The 20,479-nt window shown below is 46.3% G+C and overlaps 1 protein-coding gene across 5 annotated transcripts in view; it reads right to left on the minus strand.

Moving 5' to 3' along the window:
* Positions 1–1,892: 1,892 nt before the first annotated feature.
* Bfar (bifunctional apoptosis regulator) overlaps positions 1,893–20,479 on the minus strand; it is a 24,111-nt gene continuing 5,524 nt past the window's right edge. For all 5 annotated transcript variants that reach the window (XM_010610029.3, XM_010610026.3, XM_010610028.3 and 2 more), the window contains 7 exons: positions 16,158–16,494; positions 14,304–14,508; positions 13,518–13,687; positions 10,503–10,647; positions 6,579–6,746; positions 5,032–5,234; positions 1,893–3,148 (listed from right to left, as the gene is read on the minus strand). In XM_010610029.3, coding sequence (XP_010608331.1) covers positions 2,956–3,148; positions 5,032–5,234; positions 6,579–6,746; positions 10,503–10,647; positions 13,518–13,687; positions 14,304–14,508; positions 16,158–16,420 — 1,347 coding nt within the window. In that variant the 5' untranslated portion in view covers positions 16,421–16,494 and the 3' untranslated portion in view covers positions 1,893–2,955. The remainder of the gene's footprint in view (positions 3,149–5,031; positions 5,235–6,578; positions 6,747–10,502; positions 10,648–13,517; positions 13,688–14,303; positions 14,509–16,157; positions 16,495–20,479) is intronic.

Here is a 20,479-nt window from a genome sequence, read left to right on the forward strand (position 1 = left end):
AGGCCTGAACACTTCCCTGGATGTGGGATCATTTTTGAGATCCAACCATTATGAAAAGGTAGGCTTTGTCTTCTCACCTGCTCCTGATGGCTACTGGTCAAATGTGAACAAATTCCACTCTGTGCTTGGCCATGTTATAGATCCTGGATTGTGGCAATGAACAAGACAGCCACAAGGCACCCACTGTTGTAAAATTCAAGTCTAGTATGTGTCAGTTTACTAGAGTATTCTTAGCGGGGTACACGCCTGTAATCCTTGCACTGCGGCTGAGGCAGGAGGATCGCTTGAGTTTGAGGCCTGCCTGGGCTACATAATGAATTCAAGGCCAGCCCGAGTCCCTGTCTCAGAGAAGTAGCTGGTTGGGAGGCATACAGCTGTAGTCCCCGCTACTGGGGACCCAGAGGCAGAAGGTGGAGGCCAGCCTTGGCAACATAGCAAGACTCCATCTTAAAAAGAAAAAACATCAGTTTCCTGGGAGAGAGGGTGGAGGGGTGGGGAGAAAAATACACAATAATAAAAAGCAGAAAAACACCCAAAGTTCCCACGATCCAAAATAATTACTACAGGCACCACAGTGTGCTGCCATGAGTCTTCGCTAAATTTTTTTAAATGCAGTGGAGTAGTTGTGGAGGTGATGCCATATGATTTTCATAATAGGTCCTTTCCTTTTCTGTTTTCTTTTGTGGTCCCGGGGATTCTGCCCAGGGCCTCTCACATGTCAGGCTATACCCACAGCCCTTAGACACGTTCGTTCTCTTAAAAAGCTGTATTCAGGAAAAAAAGAAAGAAAAGCTGTATTCCATACCATTATTTTAGCTTTTTTTTTCATTACTGGGTATCAAATTCAGGACCTCACACTTGTGAGACAGGCGAGGCACCACTGAGCTCAATCCCCTGGCCCCCTTTTCTTTTTTTTTTTTTTTTTTTTTTGACAGGATTTTGCTGTGGCGCCCAGGCTGGCCTTGAACTCCCAAATCATTGTCTCAGCTTGCTCGCAGAGACCTGGAATTACAGGAATGTACTAGCACACCTGGCTTTCACTGACATTTTATAGAGCACCAACTTTTTTCAGGTTCGGGGCAGGGCAGGGGGGGATCGAACTCAGGACCTTGCACTTGCAAGGCAGGTGGTAGCACCACTGAGCTACGTCCCCAGCCCTCACCAACTTTTGTTCATTCCTGTTTTTATCAGTTGTTATAAGGATGCTTATAAATAAATCCCCCACATACATACGCACACCTTGTTTCCTGGCCTGAATTTAGAGAAATGGCATTTTCCATCACAGGGTCTGCGTGCTTGGCATGGACATGCTGTGGACGCCCTTGAGCCACCTTTACCTGTAGGAGCATGAGGGAGCTGAGAGGCACTGTCCTCCCTCGATCTGAGGAGGCCAGTCCTGGCAGTAAGGAATGAGCACCACACCTGTTTGCTCTAGCTGTAGCCAAGTCTCCTTTGCCCTCCTTTCTGACATGCATGTAATCTGCTCATTTTTGAAGCTGGGTGTGGGTGTAGGAGGGGAGTCTAACCGCCTGCCACCTGCCCCTGGCCCAGGTGCGTGCATGCATGCAGCCAGCCCCCGCTCCACCGTGAGAGAACTCTGGTAACACCACAGGACTGGGACCAGGCACCGGGGCACCAGTGTCTCTGTACCCAGGAGCTCTGGTGGTCGTGGTCACCAGTGTCAAACGCGTAAAGTGAGGCATCCCTGGGGCCTGGTAAATGAAGAGAAAGCAGAATCCTCCCTTTTCACTAAAGAGGCCTCAGGGCTGCCCGCTGGCTCCATGGCCACAAGGAGCTGAAAGCCAAGGTCTGACTAGTTGATATAAGATTCCGATCTTTGTGTTTTTGTAAACAGTTTTTCCCTCTACAGGAGTTTCATCTGTATAAAAATCTTTATTTCAAGTAATTTCTTCATACTTTCAGAGGCAAAGTGTGAGTGAAATCTTCACGCAGATACAAAGGGTCAGTGAATGGTTTGTGGAGTCACGAACACACTTTGGATGCAGACTTATTTTAGTGACGACAATCTTGCTGAGATCACACTGCATACTTAGATTTTCACACTGGATGGGAATGAAAGGCCATCCTTCATCCTGCTCCTATTTACAGTGATAGCCCTGGGTGTAATTATACCTGTGTTTATACATCAGGACAGAACGATAAAGGTTACACATTATACAGTGTGCGGTCAATCTGGAAAATGCTTCCTTAAACAGAAACTAACCCAGTCTTACTTTACAAATTAAAACTCTTAAAAGCAAAACAATGCTTTTAAGTAGCCCAGTGCAGCTCAGCCTAATGGGAATAACGCTCTATGAAGTGCCTGACATCACACTCAATCCCTCTGCTTGGAAAGAGGGATCCAAACTTCAATGACTGCAGAAGAGCGAACAGTGAGGACAAGCCCACCATCATGCTCACCTCAAACTGACTCCTTTCTGAGGTTCACTCCAAAGCCTAACAGCTACTCAACAGGAGAGAACTGGTGATTGAATTCTGGGTTTTTCCTCTGCGCTTTTTATGGGTAACAATCTAGGCCTATGACAAAATTTCAACCCGTTTTCCTAAACTTGACTTAAAGGATGGGCCCCCGCCCCAGCAAGCCTCTCAGTCACTGAGGTTAGGGCGAAGGGGCCTGCTGATGGGATGGCCTCTGGGCGTCACCTATATGGCGTGATGTCCTCTGAGGAGCCTGAGTCCTGTCAGCCATTGTCCTGCGCTCCTGTGTCCTTGTGGAGATGTGGCTGGTGGGAGGTGCTTCTGCTGCGGGCAGAACAGAGATCCCTCCTTGTGCTGATTATCAGTCTCTGCCACCACGGGGCCACAGCAAGAGAGAGGGCCTGGTTGAAGCCTTTGACATACAAAGCAGCACCTTGTTTCACAGGGGTAGAAAACAGGAAGTCCGCTCCCTCACTCCACTGACTGAGGAGTCTCTTGGAGCTGGGGCTTCACCAGTCACAACACTTGGGTTTCCAGCCGTCGAACTTCCTTGACGACGAGATCGATGTTAATAATTGGGTTGAAATACAGGGCCCAATAAAACAAACAGTTGCAAACAAACTGAGGAATGAGGGGCCAGAACATGGCCACAAAAAGCCCCTGTGTTGACACTTTCCAAAAATGGCTCCACATCCTCTGAGGCACTGTCCTGCAAAGAGAAGAAAAGTGGTTCAGACTCCTCGGGGCTCAGGCCTGGGCCTTGCCTGCCTCACAGGGCAGCCTGCCTGGGCCGCAGACCAATGTGTCTCCAGTGTCAGGATGCAGCCCAGGGGGTGCTTCTCAGGGCAGATGCCTGGCCCTCAATCTTACCTGCTCATTGCTGTCACACTTTTATTTAGTTTGTACAACACAGTTTTTCTCTGCTGGGTACAGACAGGGCATGCATATCCACATTCTCTGTGAGAATAAGTGAGCTTGCTGAGTCAAATACACGAGGGAGATTCTTGTCAGCGTCTCAGAACTGTAAGGCTGCTGTTGACAGCCAAGGCCAAGAATCCCACAAGTCATCAGTTATTGACATGAAAGGATGTGGCAGATAGTTTCCTTCTGCCTGCCCTGAAGTCCTCCTCCTCTGGAAACAACTTCTGAGTTTTGCTTTGGAGACGTCTCCTCCCCTATTCCTTTTCCTTTTCTTTTTCTTTTAAAGACAGAATCTTGCTAAGTCACTAAGTTGCCCACACTGAGCTCAAAATTATGATCCTCCTGCCTCAGCCTCCCAGAGCTAGGATTACAGGCAAGTGCCACCATGCCTGGTTACCCCATTCTTTTCTTGATGGTTCAGGGTGCTGGGGACTGAGCCTAGGGCTTTCAGCATGCTGAGCAGCCACTCTTACACTGAATTACATCCTTAGTCTCTCCCTCACCTTTTCTCTGGGTGGGACTGAAAGCAGCCCCCAGTGGTGAGGTAGGTGCCTGCCTTGAGGCTGGAGAGTCCTCTACACAGCCCTGATGGGCTCGGCTGGGCACGTGACCCAAGCTGGCCAAACCAGAGCAAAGGTGCCTGAGCCGAGCCCTGTTACAAGTGGTATGAGAAAAGATGTATTGCTTTTTTTCTTTACTTTTTAGTATTTATTTATGACCGAGACAGGGTCTCGCCTATGTAGTTGAGGCTCGCCTTGAACTCCTGGTGGTCTTCCTGCTTCAGCCTCCCAGAGTGCTGGAATTACAGTGCTACCATGCCCAGCCTAGAGGTGCTTCCTTCTCAACAGGATTGCTAAGATGCTCAGACCGAAGTCAGGAGCAGCCCAAGCTCCCGGAGGCGGAGCTGCGAGAGAGACTGATACAGGAAGCAGCAAGGCTGCGACTGGGAGAGCTGGTCCCGAGGACCGCCCCGGCTCTCTTCCGGCCACACCGCTGTCCCTTTCCAGGGAAGCCAGTTTAGGTGGGTTTCCGTCACGGCATCCGAGAGCCTGTGACTGTGAGGCTGTCTAGAACAGTGCTCTCGTTTCGGTCATTAATCTAGAGAAGTTACTGTTCTTCCAGTTGGTGGCAGAACAGCATTTGCCAGCATGGCCACAGAAGTCCCCATGAGAGCTCCTGGCGCTCAAAGCACTGCTGTCTCCCGTCTAGGACCTCGTCTCTCTTACTTACTCCCCAATTATGAAAGCTCTTCACATACGTACACCACACTGAAATTCCACGGTTCATTATTAGGTAGGAACGTGACATACAGGGAAACACTGTAACAAAGAACACAACCGCCACCCTTAAACACACATTAACTTTTCTATTGATGCTTAAGAAATATTTCTCAAACCAGAGTCTGAGAAGTCTTGGTCGAAGGAGGATATTTTTTCCCTTTCAATTTTAAGAAATACTGCTGGGCATAGTGGCTCACCCCTCTTATCCCAGCACTTGGGAGGCTGAGGTAGGAGGATCACTGTGAGTTCAAGGTTAGCCTAGGCTACACAGTGAGTTCCAGGCCAGCCTGAACTACACAGTGAAACCGTGTCTCAGAAAGGAAATCCCTCCTTGGTGTTTCCTTCCCAGTCCTCACTGCTCCAAATCTCTCTTACATAAAAACACACTTACTTCAGCTCACTTCTGGACCAGATCCTCCAAAAAGAGAATAATTCAAGAACCGAGAGTAACATGGCATTGACGATGAGGAACCGTGACGTCCAGTAATGGACCTCCAGCCAGTCCCAGGCAAATTCGGCAATCAGCTGGTATGGCAGGAAGGAGTATTTGACAAGGAACTCTCTCCACTGTGGCCAGGTGGGCTCCCTCAGATCCTGGGAAGACAACACACATGGGTGCAAACACCCCAAGGATTGACTTTCAACCAAAACATTGAGAGCAGTAAGCTTTCCTTTTGTTAGAAATATCTAACACGACCCGGGAGTTTTCATCCACCTTCTCCTGTAAGAATGAATCTGAAATTAGATGAATGTTGTCAAAAAGTCCATGTTATATAATCGTGGGAGTTGAGAAGTAAAAATCCAAATGAGCTATGAGTAACAGGGTTGAAATGCAGTTACATGAACCATTGTTTTATTCCCCTGTACCTGCCTGAGGAGCTCAAATCACTTTCTAAATTCAACGTCTTAGCGGTGGTAGAATGACAATAAACGGTAGTGAAATTAAAAATATTTACATATATACACACCTTAAAAGAATAATCTGGGGGGTACAGATATTAGCAGATGAGGGGGTTACTGGGGCTTGTTAGGACAGAAACATTTTACAATTTCTGTGCTGAGTCTGGGGCAAGTAACAACTGGAAATTGGGTACTCAGTAACTGCGCAAAAGGGCTAATCAGCAGCTCTAACCCACATTCAAGGTCTCCCAAATAGTGTTTAAGAAGAACCTCTGGAGAGTCAGAAATTCTTTTTCAGTGCTTACTGGTGTGGACTCTACATGATTATTCCTATGTCCACGACATTTTTTTTTTTTGGTACCGCGGATCAAATTCGGGACCTTGCGCTTTCAAGGCAGGCGGCAGAACCACTGAGTTAAATTCCCAGCCCGACACTTCTGATATAAACAGATCAAAGGATCAGCCCAAGAGTAGCAAAGAAAAGGACACTACCCTCAAACGACCGACCAGGTACAGAGAAGTCAGTCCACTAGTGATTCTGAAGGAGTCCTCAAGTAAAGTCAAGAAACAAGTGCTTGCGGGGGACGTGGGGGGCAGCCACGCCTGTGAAGAGCCCCGTGATGACCCCTACCAGCGGGCCAGTTGTTCTAAGGCATCCAGGACAGATGCACACTCTGCTCTTTACCCGCACTGTGGAGGTTCTACTAAGAGACACGAGACAGACGGAAGGCTGATGCATCTCATTCCTTCCTGTGGTCTGGACCTGTGCTCTTCCTTCATAATGAAGGCAGTGTTTTATGCTTTTCTTTTTAATATTTCAAGTCCAGAGGATCGCTCCTCTTGCTATGCAATGCAGAAAACAAAATGAGCTTCTAGGAAGGGTCCGACTTCATTTTTCTTTTGTGGGGAGGGGATCTCCCTGCAGAATTAACAGGAAGCCTGGCCGCTGCCCGCACTTCCACAGGGGCCTCAGCGGCGTCTCCGATCCCACACTGAGTGAGGCACCATCACTCCACACCAGGCCCTCCGCAGACCTACCAGAAGCTTGGTGATGATGTCCTCCCTGTCCTCCTGCAGCGGGCAGATAGTGTGGATGAAGGGCAGGAAGGTGTCTGTGTAGTCAAACAGGTACAGGTACAGCAGACTGAGTCTTGGCGAGCTCTTGAGGGCGTAGAGCAGGAACAGGGACCTGCCTGGGTTCACGGCCTGCAGGGGACAAGCAGCCAGAGGGCCCCATTACAACCACGGCAGCCAGCCCCCCATCCACGTGCTGTCTACGGTCTCAAGTTTTTGCCATCAGCTTTTCTGCTGATGTGTGATGTGAACAAAAAATGAGTGAATGGCAACAAGAGGCCAAGTAATTCATCTGTCAGGGTACATTATAAAAAGATCACAGCCCATGAACAGTGTATCTGCGGCATTAACATTTCATTGGGCCAAGGGTGGTAGTGCACCCCTGTAATCCCACCATTGGGGAGGCTGAGGCAGAGGGATCACCACGAGTTCGAGGCAAGACTGGGCTATATAACAAGACCCTCAAAAAAAAAAACAGGGGCTGGGGATTTAGCTCAGTGGTTCTGGCACCTCCTTTGCAAATGCAAGGACCCGATTTCGATCCCTGGTAACAAAAAAAAAAAAAGACATTTCATGGGGTGTGGGGCTCTGAGGAAAAATCTTGCGGTGATAGTGGTAGAGCGTTTGTGCAGTATGTGAGAGGCCCTCTCTGCAGTTCCCCAGTACCTGGGATTACAGGTGTGAGCGACCACATCTGGCTTTGAACATTTTAAAGACTAGTGTTTTTTCAGAAGCACATTCCCGAAATGTTGTGTTCTGATGATCCCATCTGTGGATAGAGAGACTGGATCTTTTTATAATGAAAAGAATCCAACAAACTGGGCACTTTGCAGAAGACGATTTAAGGACGGCAAGGAAGATCAGCAGAGGCTTTCTATCACTGGTCTTTAGAGAATGCACTCCGACATGATACTGGGGGGCTGGGGTAGAATTCAGTGGAACGACTCTTGCCTGGCATGAATGACCTTGGGTCTGATCCCTAGCACCGTGGGGTTGTGGGGGAAAGAAATCGCTGCACACCTAGGAGAATGGGAGGAGGGAGGGCGGGGTACAAAGGAGAGGAGGACATTTTGGGCGTCGAGATGGATGTGCTCCCCCATCTCGCCTGGTGATGGTTTCACAGGTGTGCACTCAGGTCAACATGTCAAATTTAAAGTGTATACACATTAAGTATGTGTGTGTTAATTCCGTTTCACTGAAGTTTTAAATTTGTTCAGCTTATTTGATGCCACTTGTGGTTTCCTATTAAATTTTTTTTTTTCCTCATTGAGTTTACTGGTACATTTTAGGTACACAGTACAGTTACATTCACTATTGGGATCTTGTACCTTTACATGACAGGTCTTGGTTCTCATTTTTAGCCCTTGTCCCTGCCCTCCCTTCACCCCTTCCTTCCCTCCCCATTTACAAACATTTTATTTCCATTTTTTCTCCTATTTTTTCCCCTTATTACCTTTCCCCTACCCATCCCACTTTCCCTATACCTTTAGCCCTTTTCTTCCTATTACATTTTTAAGTAATGATTACTTTTTTTTTTTTGGTTTTTGAGACTGCCCTGGAACTCACTATGTAGCCCAGGCTGGTCTCAAACTCACAGAGATCCTCCTGCCTCAGTCTCCCGAGTGCTGCGATTACAGGCGTGTGTCACCACGCCCGGCTGATGATAACATTTTTAAAAGATTCTCTTTACAAAGTCATACGAACGTATGTAGGGATAAAATAATATACGTGGATATCCTTAGACTCATACATTCTTCCCTCCATTTTTGTATACATCTGAAATTTTCTCTAGTGAAAGATTTTTAAAAATCCATTTAGAAAATGGCAGATTCTAGGCCTGGAGCAGAAAACAAACATGAGGACAATGTGAGCATCTTGGCACATGAGAGGAAACCACCATGGCCAACGAGGCCACATCAAAATGACTCTCTAACAGGATGATGGTCAGGGTGATCATGGTGATAACTGCGGTACTGGGGAACTGTGCAAATGCTCACCCACTGACCTACACCTCTCGCACCACAGATATTTCTTCTCAGCCCCACACCCGCAAAATGTATCTTGGTTTTTTGTTTTGAGGGTCTCGTTACGTAGCCTCGAACTCGTGGTGACCCTTCTGCGTCAGCCTTTCCAGTAGTGGGATTACAGGCATGCGCCACCACGCCCGGCCCCATGAAATGGCAACACCGCAGATATACTATGCATCTGTTCACGGGCCATGATCTTTTTGGAAGATGACAAAAGTCACTATTCTCGCTAAGACTTTATTCCCCAAGAACCCACTTCTGTACTCCCCTGGGGAAATACTGCGCCTGTTGAGGACACATGATCTCCAGGGATGCAGGCCCAGAAGTAAAGCCTGCTGGCTGCAGCCAGAGCAGAGAAGGACAAGAGAGAGGGAGATGTCCTGTCTCGTGTTTGCAGCTCTGGCGTGAGCGTGGGTGCTGGACAAACAATCCAACTCTTGTTTACATCTCATCAGATCGAGAGGAAAAACCGCCACGTGGTGAAGTGACTATGAGGATAGCACTGAAGACCCAATGATCCTTTTCAGGCGTTCTGATGAAGCTGCACCGGGACACCAGGGGTGGAGAATCTTTTAGTTGTCAAATGTACAGGCTCAAGTAGGGGCTCGCAGCAAGGAAGAGGCAAAGGAGCTGACCACGGAGGAGATCATCTTGGTTTGACAGCAGGACCAGGCTCAAGTTCCCATTTGCCCTGCTTACTGTTAAGAAGGATCCCAGTTCTCTGAGAGGCTGAGGCAGGAGGATCCACAGGCAAGTATGTCCTGAAGGAGTGGGCAAGGAGCCCAGCAGGTGACCCCAGAGCCTCTCTGTTCTTTTCTGTTGAGACCTGTGATCCTCTTGCCTCCGCCTCCTGAGTGCTGGGACTTCAGGCACACATTCCTACGCGGGGCTACTGCCTTGCTCTTGATCGCTGAGCTGTGCTGCTTCCACTCCAAACACCAGGTTGAGGGAGGATGCAGTTTAAATTAAAATGTTATGACCACCTGCCCTCCAAACAGACCGCACCAGTTTATGATCCTCAACACACACAAGTGCCTCTTTCTTCATATTAAATGTCAAATCTGACAACACTGTAAGTGAAAAAAAAGTATCTGTTTCATTTGCCCTTCTTTAACTATGAAGGGCATTTCTTCCCATAGGTTTATTAATTATCTCATTTTTCTCCATGCTGTCTTTTTAAAAATTTAAGTCTATATATTCCAGGTATTTTATAACTAATAAAAAAACAGCATTTGTTTTACAGTATTCATTAAGTCCTATCTGTGAAGGAGAATCAATCAGCTCAGTTACAGTAAGGATCAATTTACCAGAACCTAGTAACTCTGAAGGTGTGTGTTACTTATCACCTAGTAATTCCACTCCTCAGTGCACACCATAAAGACACTCTTGTACATCAGTCCAAGAGTTTCCCAAGAATGTCCAGAGCAGGAAATGTCCATACCCAGGAACGTGCTGCTCCTAATAGCAAAAGCAGAAACCCACTCAGGATGCATCAACAGGAAATGCAGGAGCTGTTGCGTTTGCATCCGGGTGAACATAGCACAAGACAGAAAACGGCAAGCTGGAGCCACCGAGATCAAAGCTCGGTGCAGAAGGATGCACTTAGTTCGTGCCTCCTGCATTAAGGTTAGAACCTGGAAAACAGCACTCCTTGAGGACCACAGCACCCCTGCAAGAACGGGGCTGGCCAGAGAGGAAGTGGACCTCGGACTGGCAGCTTTTCTTAAGTTACAAAGTAGGTGAGGAGATGATTTTAAAAAGTCAGGGGGGCCAGGCATTTAGCTCAGTGGTTCTCCTGCTGCCTTACAAGCGCAAGGTCCCACGAGTTCGATCCCCAGTACCAAAGAAGTCAGGAGTTTACCTTATATTCCCAGAGATTTTGGGGAGGCTTCACGCCTAGTGCTTTGACGCGCTCCAGCTCTGCGAGGATGGCTCTTCTGTGGCTGCTGTTTTCTATGGTATACGGTGCTCCTGAAAATTCTTCCTCTGTCAGGGTTAAAAGCAATCTGTGGTGGGGTGGGAGAGAATTTTCCACACTGAGATCCACCTTATCAATGCAAGTATTTTACGCTTGAGGTAAAGTGAGACAAACATGAAGCAGCAGTAACAGCAAATAGCTGAATGCTTACTACTTGCCAACTACTAGTAGGTGAAGAGATTTTCATAAATCACGGCTGGCCATTTTAACAATTCTGTAGGGTGAGTGGCGATGTGCCCTTTCTGTAGGGTTAGGGAAATAAAGAGACTTGCCCACAGCATACCAGGGTCGTTTTGTTCCTAAGCCTTTGACCATTCAGTTATAGACTGAATCTGGGAATGTATTATTCTGGTTCATGCATGCACAGGAACAAAATTTAGAAGGAAATCCGGTAACGTATCATGACACGAAGAGTGGCTGTTTTAGCTGGGAGTGCATTTGGGAGGCTAAGGCAGCGGGCTGTAAGTAACGACACCCCCTTCCTCTCCGGCCAGCCCCATTCTTCCAGGGGTGCTGGGCCCGCTCTCCTCATACTGTGCTGTGGTCCCCAGGCTCAGGAGCTGTTTTCCAGGCTCTAACCTTAATGCAGGGGGCACGAACTGAGCATATCCTCCTGCACCGAGCTTTGACCTCGGTGGCCTGGGAGGTCAGCCTGGACAACACGGCAAGACTTCATCTCAAAACAAAACGAAACAAAAAAACACAAAACACACTGGGGTAGGGATTATTTGGGGTAGGGATTTAATTGAATAAAAATTATTATAGGTCCCTCATCTAGTTTCCTCATCAGAAATTAAGATCTCATTTCCGCGGTGACTTGTCACGAAGTTCTTTCCCGCAGGGCTGCTGTGGGTGGAGCGGTGTGGCTCAGTGGCACAGCGATCGGCTCACATGTGCAGGGCTCTGGTTTGTTCCCCAGTACGGGGGAACTAAATTGCCGTACAGGGGCAGGCAGAGGAGATAACGGCAGCTACCGGCAACGCTGGGTGGAGGAGTGCAAATATGATGGTCCTGCGGCAGACAACTTGGTGGTATTTAGTAGCATTTACTGAAGACACACAGATTTATCGCTTTCGACTCTGTGATGTCAGTTCTAGGTCTTTATCTTCTACAAGTGAAATAATTACGCTAAGATACACTGTGATAACTAGACAGAGCAATTTTTAACGAGTTTTTGGGGAAGCTAATTCTTAAGAAAACCTAATTCAAATAGAAGCATTTTGCTTTTCCACGGGAAAAGTCAAGTGTCAGAAAAGTTCAGTGGAAGCTGGGCACAGTGATGCATGGGTACTACTCTGGCTGCTCGGGAGGCTGAGGCAGAAAGATCTCCAGTTTGAGGGCAGCCAGAGAAACTTAGCAGGACCTTGCTACAAACTGGGAAGGGCTGGGGACGTAGCTTAGTGCTTCCTGGGTGCATCTCAGTTCTTTAAAAGAAAAAAAAAAAGATGGCTGGGGAAGCAGGCAGCAGATACTGATTGGAAAGGGGGCAGTTAGGCAGCCTGGCAGTGAGCAGATTCCATGTCTGAAATCAGTGGGTTCAGTGGATTCCAGTGCTTGGTGCTCTGTGTAACCATGGCACACAGGGGTACACACACATCTACAGATATGCACACTCAGAAACACAAGTCTATTTAGCACAACTGCATTTTTCAGTTTAAGTAAAGAAATAATGCACATTTATATATTTCAATGAATAAACATTTTAAAAATCTGGAGCTGGGGGTGGAGAGGTGAAGTGCACTTTTCTGAGGAGTAGGATTACAAAGGTATTTTCTTTTCAATATATCATGTGGTCTTACCTTATTTTTAAAAAAGGTAATAAAGGCACATCTATAATCAGGAAGCCACAGAGGCCAAAAAGTAAACAGAGGAAAGAGAGAGGTAATAGGATTGAAACTGAGTAAGCTATGCTAAATACATGTACTAACTTCCCAGAATAAACCCTACCATCATGTTATATTAATATGCACTAATAAAAATAAAAAACAAAAATTATTTGAAAAAAGTTACATGAATATATAATATAAATTACATTAAACTACAGTACGTTAGGAGGCAGGAGAAACAGTTATCCTACAACCCAGATACTCCACTCTAGGAAGAGTACTGAAAATTTATGTCCGCACAAAATCTTTTTTATTGTTGGTTTTTTGAGACAGGGTCTCACTATGGAGTTCAAGATGGCCTTGAAATTTCAGCGATCCTCCTGCCCCAGCTTCTGGAGTGCTGGGATTACAGGTGTATCCCAACCCATACCCAGCTGTCCACACAAAATCTTGTACACAGATGATCATAACAGCATTATTCCTAATGGCCAAAACCCAGATCAACCTAAATGCCCATCAACCGAAGAGCAAGTAAAAAAATATAGTCTTGGGGCCAGGGATCTAGCTCAGTGGCGCCGCACCTGCCTTGCAAGGGAAAGGTCCGAGTTTGATCTCTGGTATCCCCCAAAACAGAAAGAAAATATAGTCTATCCAAATAATGGAATATTGTTCAGTGATGAAGAGGAATGACGGACTGATATATGCGACATCGTGGGTGACCCTCGAAAACATTATGCTCACTGAAAGAAAACATACAAAAGCCCACAGTGTGTGATTCTATTTCTATGGAAGTGTACAACAGGCTACTCCATCTTTTCAAACTCCAAGTCGAATGGTGCCTGCCAGCAGTTAAAGGACAGGAAGGGGGACTGACCAACGATGGCTAAAAGCTTTCTCTCTGGGGTCAGAAAGTGTCCTCAACTCACCTGTGGGGATGGTTCCATACATCTGTGAATACACTACAGACCATGAGCTGTATACTCAAATGGGTGAATTCTGTGGCACGCACTTCTGTCTCAGTAACGCCGGAGACAGAAGCGCCCGGACCGTGCCAGAAGACCCTCGTCCTCACCTTCCATTCACTCTCTCAGATGAAAACCTGTCCCTGTAGAGGGAGGCCCAAGGGCCCAGCTGCTCCAGCCAGAGGACCACTTCTTCCGCCGTCCATTGGGCCACGGCCTTGTGGACCAGGAGGTCGTGCTCAGACTCCCTGCTGCTCCAGTGATACACGAGCAGGACCACCTGGGGACAGGACACGAGGTCAGCTCACCACTCTCAGCAAGAGCGTGTGGGGCCGAGCTGCAAGGGAAGGAGGCCGCGTCCACACTCGGGAGTAGGGCAGTGCCGCCACCATGGGGACTAGGGTCACAAGGCTCCTCCCACTCCTCTGTCTGCTCTCCACTGGGCACTGAGGGAACAGAGGCCAGAAGGGGACTCATCCCAGGGCACCTGGCTGTGGTTATACCCTTGACTCCATCAACTTGGTCAACGCAACTGACCTTTTCTACTAGCGAAGCATTGAGGTTTTTAGAACACAGGACTAAAAACATAATAGTTTCTGCACTGAAAATCAGGAGTATGCTCTCAGGGTTGTACCATCAAGGCACACTTCTCAATGCCCAGCTCTACCACGCGTCTGCCCTGTTTCCCTCTACAGTGGGGACCATAATGGTTTCCTGTCACACAAGTCATGAAGAGGACTGGACAGGATTAACAGTCACTGGGCACCGACAATTACGTAGTCACCTGAGTAAGCAACAGTCCTGAAGAAATCAGACGGCCCAGCAGCTTTCAGTGGACACCGTGAGCTACTCGACGGTTAAGAGAGGGCAGGGCCCAGGGAAATGGAGAGACTTACGGCCACGCCAGTTAGAGCTGTGAGCACTCCAGAAAAGAAGCCCCCTCCTCTCGGCTGATTCACTCGGCCTGTGTTGGGAGCTAAAGGAATCTGGTCATTGCCATATTTTTGGAAGGCTGCGAGACTCTGGACTATGTCGTTATTCTGCTCTATGTCTTCAAGTCTCATTCTAATGGCATCAGGAAATAACTTCTCAATAGCATCCCTGTGAGGAAGAGACAATAATCACAAGGCAGTTGTCTGACTAAATGTAACGTTTGCAGGCCAAAGTAGTGAAACTAACAGTCAATACAGTACTTAGTAATACCCAGGTGCCTGTGAGGATGGACAAGAATACGTGAGCCATAGTCCTGTCGGTAAATGCAAAACCTTAGAAACAATCTCCACATCCACTATTAGTGCAACAGCTAACTGAAACACGGACTATTCCTCAAGAGGGGTGCTGCGTAGCTTGATCAGTGAATGTACCAGATGGATTACTCCGTGTCAAGGTGGATAAATTTAAGACACATATAGTGTTGAATGAGAACTGTACACTGCAGAGCCACAGGTGCAGAATGCACCGCTGACGCGAGTCTTGTCTTTTTTTTTTTTTTTTTTCTGAGTTTTAAAAATAATTACATTTTCTATCGGCACATAAATGTTTAAAAGTATTTTCTAAAATTAAAAAAATAAATCACACTGAGTTGTACTGAAACTATTGTGGAGAAAAGGAAGGAATGATTCTAAGATAGGGAGGATGGGTTGAAGGGGTCTGTAGCTCGTTCAGTAAAATTCTCATCTTTTTAAAAGAAGTGTATGAGGAATTAGCTTAGTGGTGCCGCTGCCTGTCTCTGATCCCTGGCACAAAAATAAATAAAGTGTAAATAATGAATGAATATATGTATTGGTTACATTATTAAAACTTAGTTTTATTGATATATATATGTTTGGGGGGTACCGGGGATCGAAGTTGGGCCCTTGTGCTTGGGAGGCAAAACTTAGTTTTATAAGAAAGAAAAAAAAGCAGACCAGGGATGTAACTGAGCAGTGTAGCAACTGCCTGGCAAGCATGAGGCCGTGAGTTCGATTCCTGGTACTAAAAAAAGAAGGAAGAAAGCAAACTTTAGTGGGAAGAGAAAGATTAACCTTCAAGTTATTCTGCAGGGATCTTTCTATGTTCGAGGACATAAAATCAGAGCACCCTCCTTCCATTTAAAATTAGCCAGCTGAGAAAAACAAAGCTGACAGGAACGAAGTACAAACACATCTCCTGTGAAAAAGGGAAGGCTGGGCTAATGGCTTTGCAGAAAGTTCTGGTGCTGTGTTGATACTAAGAAGGCCAGACACACTGCAGAGGCCACAGAAAAGGGAAAAGGATTTTAAGCCTCAAAGGCCTCACGGGGTATTATGACTGCATGGAAACAGAAAAGAACCACCTATCTGAAAGGCCTTACTGCTGGCTATGCACGAGAACTAATGTGTTAACTGACAGTTTATTTTAACAGTATAAAAGTCCACATCAGTTATTCATAATTGTACAGTTTCACCACTCCATTAGACCAAACAGTATTTCTCAGTGAATACAAATTAATAACCAGTATTATATGCCATAGAATTACAAGTAACTATCTGACAATGAGAACTTCGAATTTCACTCCTTCGTTTGGGATAAATGACAAACAAATTATGGTCACCTGTGACAAGGGAGTCTGGCTTTTCAGGCCCTGAGCTTTTCGACTCATAGTCTAACAGGTCCAGAATGATTACCCAGGAGGCCGGCTCGGAGCCTGGGGCCTTTTCAAACCCTCTACCCCCGGTAAGAGAAACCACACCTTACAAGCCATCTTCGCTTCCGATCCAACCCAGCATTACCTGAGGAGAATGTTGACTTTGGGGAAGCCTTCCCATTTCTCTCTGCATTCCGGACACTCTGTTTTCTTTGACGACACCCACCACAAAGCTAGGCAGTGTCGGCAAAAGCTGTGCCCACAGTTCAGGGTGGTGGGGTTAACCAGGATATCGTAACAGCAGTGGCACGAGAATTCGCTGACAGAAATCTGAGGGCTAGGGCTTTCCAGAGGGTCGTCCTTCTCTGGACCCACGATGTTGAGGTCATTTTCTTGAGACTCTTCCATCTCTTAGCAAATTCTGGGATCCACAGATAAGGAAAATGTCTGCCTCAGGGAAGTGCAGTAAAGCATCGTGGAATCTAGGGGGAAAAGCAGTAACAACAGGATAAATTGTTGTTGGAGATTACTACGACCATTTAAAAACTCTAATCCTTATTTTTTATCATTGTTTTGCTGTGCTGAGGCTCAATATGGACAGGTAAACACTCTACTACTGAGCTAGGCTCCTAGCCCAGAGCTCTAATTTTTATTTTCATGTACTTTTGTTTTCTTTAGTGCTAGGGATTAAATCCAGGGCTTTCCACATAACAGGCAAGCGCTGTACCATGGAGCTCCCTCCTCAGCCCCTGAAGCTCTGGTTTTTAAGTGTAACACAATAAATGTCATAGGAATCCACATTCCATAAACCAGATATTCAACACTGAATTCCTTTCTGGCCCATTTATCACAACTTTCAAAATAAAATGAAGCAAAAAGCTGGGCGAGGCACACCTACAATCCCAGCACTCTGGGAGGCTGAGGCAAGAGGACAAAAAGTTCAGGTCCAGCCTGGGCAGCTTAGTGAGACCCAGTCTCACTAATTTTTAAAGTGATATAGCCCCAGCAGTGCGCGCGCGCATACACACACACACACACACACACACACACACACACACACACACTTATAATAAATGGGTGGTTTCATGGATAAGGGAGTGAGGCTAGAGAATTCTAGACCCCTTTCTTTCACCAACTTTTCAAAATGTAATTTCTCTGGCTTCAGAATTCTCAATTCAATTTCCTAAGTCCCTTGCAGGTGTATGATTTTAAATAAGCAACTTTTCAGTTCAGCAATTGTCTAGAGTTGACAATAACAATAGGGCATTAGTAGTTCATAAACATTTGATTTCAGGGGCTTTAATGGGACAATTCCAGGAAGTGAGCAGTGAGCACAGCTTTTTGTTTTGTTTTGTTTTGAGACCAAGTCTCACTATGCAGCCTAGGATAGCCTCCATCTTGTTGGGATCCTCCTGCCTTAGCCTCCCAATTGCTAGGATTACAGGTGTGGGCCACCATACCTGGCTGCTAATGTCCATTATATTCAAATGGAAAAGAACCATCCTCGTCTTCTTTTCATCTGAGTATCAGCTCTTTTTCTTTCTTTTTGACAGGCAGCACACTGACAAAGAACTTGGAAATGTAATCTAGGGCTCACCCATACTGAATTATACCACCTGGTGGCAGGCACATGCATCCTATTTACCTGGATTTTTGCAGTTTTGTGACAAGGTCTCAAGATAGACTTCAAGCTGGCCTTGAACTCAGTATGTAGCCCAGACTGGCTTTGAACTTGTGGCGATTCTTCTGCCTCAGCCTCCCATGTAGCTAGGATTACAGGCGTGCACCATCACGCCCAGCTAAGACACTGCTATTTAATGAGTGTCTCCCACAAGCTGGGTACTAACTAAGCCAGGTCCTTGAGATTCCTAACACACCTGGATTCGGGGTCCAAGCAAAGATACAGAGACCATGCACAGGATGGAGAGCGAGGGCTGCACAAGACTGGGCTTGACTTGGGCACTGAACTGGTGTTTTCACTAACAATGGCCGAATGACATAGCTGAGACCCAGGTCTGACGCACAGTCTCACCTGCCAAATTAATGAGAGGCAAGCAGATGGAGGTGGGAGCACATAAAGATAGATCCAGTGACTGATTTATAAGCAATGAGGACAGCAGAGCTGTGCCTGGAGAATGATAAATCTCATTGTGCAAGAGATGGGCTGGAAGCAAGGAGACTAATTATGGACAAGTTAGAAATGAGGTGTTACTACAAACTGAAAACTGAAAATGTAGGGGCTAGAGGTGTTGCTCAGTGGTACAGCACCTGACTAGCATGTGTGTGGCCCTGGGTTTGAGCCTCAGCACCGCAAAAAACAAAACAAAGCAATAAATAAAAAGCAAAAGAAAGGAATAATGTACTTGAAGATGTTAAAAAAATCATGTTTGTAGACTTTAGTGACTTAGCAATGACAAATTTCTCAAATTAGGCTTTCAAAAACTAGAACAGACCAGCAGTTCCTTGTCTATTAGAAATGTATTTATTTATGGTGAATCTTTTTAGTAAAACATATAACTATCTTACTTTGTAATTTTAAAAATAAGGTATTATATTACATTATTCATTCTTCAAGATACGCTTAAAGCAAAGTATTTCTTAAATTGACACATTTATTTTTTATAAGCACGTAATGTTTGCTGTACCTAATGTTTACATGCTTTGCGTGGAGCTGGAACATGTACATAACATATCTTGTTTCTTTTTAAATCTCCTTTGCTTCCCTACCCATTTCTTGCCCCTTTGAGAAAGCTTCATTCCCCTACTTCCTATCCTTTTATTTTGCTCTTTATTTATAATTTGGGTTTCTCATATAACACAAATCACACAGTAACATTAGGTGTGCTCCATAAGTCATTATGAAAGCTGAGATGGCCATTAACTCTGTTTTGTAACTGCCTTTAACAAATTAACAACTGCAAGGACTTTGGTTACTGTACAGACCTGTTAAGTTTCATGTTCCCCTAAATTCAAAAACTGAAAGCTACAAGAGAAAGGAGAACACACCTTTCACCGAACTCAGCTGACCTTTTCTGCTCTCTTATGTGTACTGGGTACAGAAAGTAGTTACCTTCAAAATGCCTCTCTGACAGAATCTAGCTCAGGGTTGGCGTTCTGACCACGGTGAACACACCCTCCCACCCTGGCAATGCTTAAAGGCCTCACTGAGGACAAGGCCACCGTCTTTGGACTTTACAGCTGTTCCCTGCAAACGTGGCAGGCTCAGCGGCAGGTTGGAGCCATGAAACGGCTCACTGGCTCTTCCTGCATTCCCACATGGGCAAGCATGGCCAGAATGCTACTCTGTTAGCCTCTTTTCTCCAGTCTTCCCTTTGTCTCAACAGCGTTGGGGAAGACCAGGGAGACGTGGGCAGGATTAGGAGGAGAATCATTCCATTCCCACCCCTACGGCTCCTTCACACAGACACACTTCTGTTTGTGAAACAGCAAAGTACTAATTACCTAGTTCAAAACTAATGGGAAGAATGTCTGGGTTTGGGAAAGTTGAGAAAACAACATACAGGGACCAGTTTAAAATCACAGGTTGAACATTATGGGATTGCAGAGTGCAGCAAGACCTCGGGGTGTTCCCACAGGGACTGAGTCCCTCGGCAGGGCTGGGTTTCTGAATGAAAAGCTGGGTCTGGTCTTCGGGATGAACTCCGTGCCCCACTGGTGCGTACACAAGCTGTACGTTTCCCAGAGGGAGTTTTCACTAGGTTTCAGAGGCGATCCCAATCCAGATAAGGCTAAGAACTACTGAGTACCCACGAGAACAGACTCCTTATGCACTAAACGCTCCACATGGTAAAGTGGTCAGAATGGGCCCCACAAGCCTATCCGAGTCCCCAGCACTCCCGGATGCCATCAGCAGCTACCACCCTGCTGTGGTCCCATCTAGCCTACAGGCGGGCTTTCTTTCACAGGATGTTCTTCCTTTTCTGTTTTATTGAGATGAAGTCTCACTGTGTTGCCCAGGCTGCTCTTAAACGCCTGGGTTCAAGTGACCCTCCTCTGTCCCCCAAGTGGCTGGGAGTACAGATGTGTAGCGAGCCTGGCTCCCCACCATGCACATATTTAACCCAGGGCTTTCACACTGAGCCACATCCCCCGCGTTTTTTTGTTTTTGTTTTTGTTTTTTTTTTTGAGACAGGGTCTTGCTAAGTCGCTCAGGCTGGGCTCCAACTTGCTACCCTCCTGCTTCAGCCTCTCAAGCTGTTGTCTGCTGCCCTGCCGGCTTGGCTTTTTGGGTTTTTTAATTCAATTTGGCCCCAACATATTTTCTTAAATTTTATTTATTTATTTATTTATTTATTTTTCTGGTCCTGGGAATCAAACTTAAAACCTTGTGCTTGCCAGGCAGGTGTGGCGCCACTGAGCTACATCCCCAGCCCTCCAACATTTTTTTAAAAATCTGATTTCACACAAAAATCTAGATTTCTAGATTCCTCTCAGAAAACATGGCCA

Source organism: Fukomys damarensis, unplaced genomic scaffold (genome assembly GCF_012274545.1).
Source record: "Fukomys damarensis isolate Sample0158 unplaced genomic scaffold, DMR_v1.0_HiC HiC_scaffold_34, whole genome shotgun sequence".
In the NCBI taxonomy this organism is placed as follows: domain Eukaryota; kingdom Metazoa; phylum Chordata; class Mammalia; order Rodentia; family Bathyergidae; genus Fukomys; species Fukomys damarensis.